The sequence below is a fragment of the Ipomoea nil genome, unplaced genomic scaffold (genome assembly GCF_001879475.1).
Source record: "Ipomoea nil cultivar Tokyo-kokei standard unplaced genomic scaffold, Asagao_1.1 scaffold3314, whole genome shotgun sequence".
Classification (NCBI taxonomy): Eukaryota; Viridiplantae; Streptophyta; class Magnoliopsida; order Solanales; family Convolvulaceae; genus Ipomoea; species Ipomoea nil.
This window is the reverse complement of record NW_017619742.1, coordinates 7,055,001-7,060,181: the sequence shown is the minus strand read 5'-3', so window position 1 is coordinate 7,060,181 and position 5,181 is coordinate 7,055,001. Positions and strand designations below refer to the sequence as shown.

General features: G+C 37.1%; 1 protein-coding gene across 1 annotated transcript in view; it reads left to right on the top strand.

Moving 5' to 3' along the window:
* Positions 1–267: 267 nt before the first annotated feature.
* The window catches only part of LOC109169482, a 20,663-nt gene continuing 15,749 nt past the window's right edge, over positions 268–5,181 (top strand). Inside the window, exons 1-2 of the mRNA XM_019318364.1 lie at positions 268–277; positions 2,012–2,809. Coding sequence (XP_019173909.1) covers positions 268–277; positions 2,012–2,809 — 808 coding nt within the window. The remainder of the gene's footprint in view (positions 278–2,011; positions 2,810–5,181) is intronic.

Sequence of the window (5,181 nt, the reverse complement as noted above, 5' to 3'; positions counted from 1 at the left end):
ATGATAATATTCAGTATTTGATATGTGGTGCAACACTAATAACCTAATAACTAGACTACCATTATGATTAGGAGTCTGGTTAGGGTTTAGGAGACCTAAAGACAATCAACCACAATGATGGCCAGTGGTTATATAAGGTCACTAGTCCTCTCACTGCTCACATTACATACCTTATACACCATCTAGAGAGATCTGAGTAAAGTGAGAGACAAAATACTCGTTACCTCCCTCTGCAGCAGTCCGGATCGTGCAACCGTGTAAAGAGCTATGGCTGGAGGTTAGTCGATCCTGTAATCACATATTTATGATGCATGTGATATTTTAGTCTAACAGTTGGTATCAGTCGCCATAAATAATCTCTGCCTAGTTTTTTTTCAATTGCTTAAATATTTGCATATTTTATATACTTTGTTATATAATTGAGATTATGTGAATATTCTTTAGTATGCAATTATATTGTCTAGGCTGCTGGAAATTAAGTTTTTATTCCGCATTAAGAAACAAAACAAAAATAAAAAAAATAAAAAAAATTGGATATTTTTTCTGCTTCGCGACATGGCTACGGCGGATTCGTCCGTCCACTTCATACATCGCTGGTCTGCGCTACTGCTGGTCCCTTGGTTTCTCACGAAGCAGATTAGTGAAGGAGATGATGATGAATGGATGGGCTTAAGTAATGGGCTTGGGCTCATTACTAAAATTAAAAAAAAAACAATTTTTTTTTACTGGGCCTGTTATGGTTTTGGGCCAAGCCTGAATTGATATTTGGACTACATCAATTCATTCAGTTTAATATCATCATCATATCTGGACTTCTTCTAATTAAATTATCCAATTGAATTTTTTTTTATTAAGTCCATTATTAAATTATTATTCAACTTTGAATAATTATTCAGTTTTTAATTTTTCAGTTGAATTTTAATTTAATAATGTTTTTCAGTTTAAATTGTATTAAGTGTTGCAATTTAATTATGGAGTATTTGTGAGTAATATGCATAATCTGAGCATGCTATTTATCTTTTTATTGCAATAATTATTTGACTGTTATAACTATGCCTGTAGAAAAGCATGTTCATTAAGAAAAATTTAGAGCCTTTTAGGTCTGAATTATATGTTATGCCTGAATTAGTGCCTTTTAGGTGAATTAGTGTCTTTCAGGTTAGATTATGCATATTATTACTCAACCTTCAGTTATTACTCCACTCGTGTTTTATAAAGTTCCTAAAGCACATTAAGTACATAAACAATTCGTAGTTTTACCCTATTCAAAGCCTTATCCATAGGTGAAACTACTCTTTAGATCTCTCAAACGATTTTACTTCAAAAATGAGAACACATGAATTAGGGAAGTTTCTTGGGGAGGAATACTAGTTCTATGGCCCTGGCTTAAAAGCCTTGTTGCTACTAGTCCCCTTGCGACGCTACTCTGTCTAAGGAGTTGGTATTTAACCGAGCTTCGTCTCGACCAACTTTCCTGGGAGTATACCTAAGGATTGTCTATCATATTTTGGTTTAATCTGTTTGATTATTAGGTTTTCTTGCTAATGTGATTATGTTTTTTGGTTAATTAAAGAGTAGCCACAGCATCTTTAATTTTTCCAAAATTACATATTAAGTTTTACTCACATAAAGTTAATGCAAGAATATTGTAATTCACTCTGCGTGATATGGCAAAATTTAGCCCACAGGCAATTTTGTTATATTTGTAGGGTGAATTAGGATGAAATACCATACTATGATCATAATTTGCCCACAAGGATTATGTATCGGCATATAGTTTTGGTAGTTTTGTCATTAAGGGTGGAAAAATTAAAATCGCACCCATTTCGTTTCCACCATTCAGTTTTGGTAAATTCATTATGCGTAAAAATTTAGCCCACAGGCAATTTTTATGGCATCCAAATTTATCTTTTGCATAATTTTACATTGGTAATATTGTGTACTTCAGTATCACTCTCTAATTTTGTGCCTCAAAAATATTCTAACCAAGCTTTCAATTTTTCTTTTACAGTCACTCTTCCAATCACTGAATCAATAACAATTGATATTCCTATCCTTAATTATGACAATCACAAAGAGTGGAAAGACGCTGTTTTATTGAATTTAGGAATATTAGGGTTTGATTATGCTCTTCGCATTAAGAAGCCTGCTGAGCTTACTGCGGAAAGCACTGAGGAACAAAAAGCGCTATACGAGCGATGGGCAACAGCCAATCGCTTAGGCGTATTCCTCATTAAGTCTAAAATTGCCAGAGAGATTCGTGGTCCCGTCGATGATATTGAGGACATTGAGCCATTACTCAAGGCCATTGATGATCAATTTGTTGACGCGAACAAATCTCTGACAAGTACCCTGATAATGCAGTTTATCAATATGCGTCTTTCCACTGTCAAGGGAACGCGGAAACACATCATGGAACTCAGGGACATTGCGGCACAATTGAAGAAGTTGAAAATTATTCTTCCAGATGCCTTTGTGGTGCACTTTGCACTAAATACCCTATCTCAGGACTATAATGCATTTAAAATTTCCTATAATACACATAAGGATGAATGGTCTATCAATCAATTGATTACCATGTGTACTCAAGAGGAAACACGGCTTTTAACTGAGCTTGGGGAAAGTGCTTTTATGGCCACAACAAGGCCTAAAAGAAAGTCTGGAAAACCTAAGGGACTTACCATAGCTGCTAAGGAGAAACTAACCCCGAAAGCAGACATTAAGAAGATACAAAAGTGTTTCTTTTGCAAAAAGAAGGGACACATGAAGAAAGATTGTATCAAGTTTCAGAAATGGATGTCCCAAAAAGGTAACATTTCATCTTCTTTCGTTTGTTTCGAATCTAATATGTCAAAAGTTAATACTAATTCTTGGTGGGTTGACTCTGGTTCAACAATCCAAATTGCAAACTCTTTGTAGGATTTGACAAAATTGAGACAGCCAACGGGAACTGAGTGTAGCATCTTCTCTGGAAACAAGATTGCGTCACCAGTCGAAGCTGTCGAAGTTTGCAATTTAGTTTTGGACAATGGTTTTGTAATGACGTTAGAAAAGACATTTTATGTTCCTAGTTTTCTAGGAACTTAGTTTCAGTATCTAGACTTGTACCCTTCGGTTATTTTTTTGAATTTAATGCCAATGATTTCAAGTTATTTCGTTATTCTACTTGTGTTGGTACTGGTACATTGTCTAATGGTCTTTTCCGTCTTAAATTAAAGAATGATTCAGTTTACAATTCTTTACATGTTCAAAACGGCACCAAACGGTGTAGTATTAACGACAATTCCTCAATGTTGTGGCATCGGAGATTAGGTCATATCTCCCTTGAGCGTATTAAAAGGTTGGTAAAGGATGGAGTACTTTCTACTCTAGACTATACTGACTTTGAGACTTGCGTTGACTGCATTAAGGGTAAGCAGACAAACAAGTCAAAGAAAGGTGCCAATAGAAGTTCAACGTTGTTGGAAATTATTCATACTGACATATGTTGTCCTGATATGACAATACCTGGTCAGAAATATTTCATCACCTTTATTGATGACTTCTCAAGATTTTCCTATGTGTATTTACTTCATCATAAACATGAAGCATTGGATGCCTTTAAATCATTTAAAGCTGAAGTTGAAAACCAATGTAACAGGAAAATACACATAGTTAGGTCTGATAGGGGTGGTGAATACTATGGTAGATATACTGAGAATGGACAAGCACCTGGTCCCTTTGCTAAGTTTCTTCAAGAGCATGGGATTGTTGCCCAATACACCATGCCTGGTTCTCCGGACCAAAATGGTGTAGCTGAAAGAAGAAACCGGACCCTTCTGGATATGGTGCGGAGTATGCTTAGCAACTCTAAGCTTCCTAAGTCGTTGTGGGATGAAGCGCTTAAGACGGCAACGTATATATTAAACCGTGTTCCAACCAAGGCTGTCCCTAAGACACCGTTTGAGTTATTCAAAGGTTGGAAACCGAGTTTGCAACATATGCGTGTTTGAGGATGTCCGTCTGAGGTGAGGATATATAACCCACACGAGAAGAAACTTGATCCAAGGACGATTAGTGCTTTCTTTATTGGATATGCACAATCTTCTAAAGGTTATAGGTTCTATTGTCCATCTCATACTACTAGGATAGTGGAATCAAGGAATGCTAAATTTCTTGAAGATGACTTGATTAGTGGGAGTGATCGGTTTAAGGACTTAGTTCCTTCCTTCGATCATATTGACTCTCAACCTTCTACGTCATCTGGTGGGGTTGTACTTATCCGTAGTGCTCCTTTAGTTATGCCTGCAGATATACCACCTACCGTTGAGATTCCACAAACTGTTGAGGATCAGCCTTTGGAAGAACCAGTTCAGGACTTGCAGCAACCGCCTGAACTAGATTTCGAACCAATGGTTGAACCAACTCAGGATATACAGCAAGATTCTGAGCCGATGCAGATTGAACCGATTCAAGAACTGCCACCAGTTCCTGAAGAGGTAGTTGCCCCGCAGCCTGTACAAGGTGATGAGGGTCCAACCTTAAGACGGTCTACTCAGATAAGGCGATCAGCAGTTCCTAGTTATTATGTTTCGTATCTACAAGAATCTGACATAGGGGCTGAAGATGATCCTGAAACATTCTCTCAAGCCACAAATTGTGCACAGTCTGACTTATGGTTAGAAGCCATGAAAGATGAAATGAATTCCATGAAGGACAATGGAGTTTGGGATCTTGTTGAGTTGCCTAATGGGGCCAAGGCCATTGGCTGTAAATGGGCTTTTAAGACTAAAAGAAACTCATTAGGCAACATTGAGAGATACAAGGCCCGGCTTGTTGCCAAGGGATTTACTCAAAAAGAAGGAATCGATTACAAGGAGACATTTTCTCCTGTATCAAAGAAAGATTCACTTCAGGTCATTCTGGCATTAGTTGCACATTTTAATCTTGAGTTGCAACAAATGGATGTGAAAACCGCTTTCCTAAATGGTGATCTAGAAGAGGAGGTTTATATGAAACAACCTGAAGGTTTCTCTTCTAGGGGTGGTGAGCATTTAGTATGTAAGCTTAAGAAATCCATATACGGTTTAAAACAAGCCTCCCGTCAATGGTATCTCAAATTCGATGGGGTAATTTCTTCATTTGGTTTTGTTGAAAATCCCTCAGATAACTGTATATACCAGAAGGTGAGTGGGAGTAAAA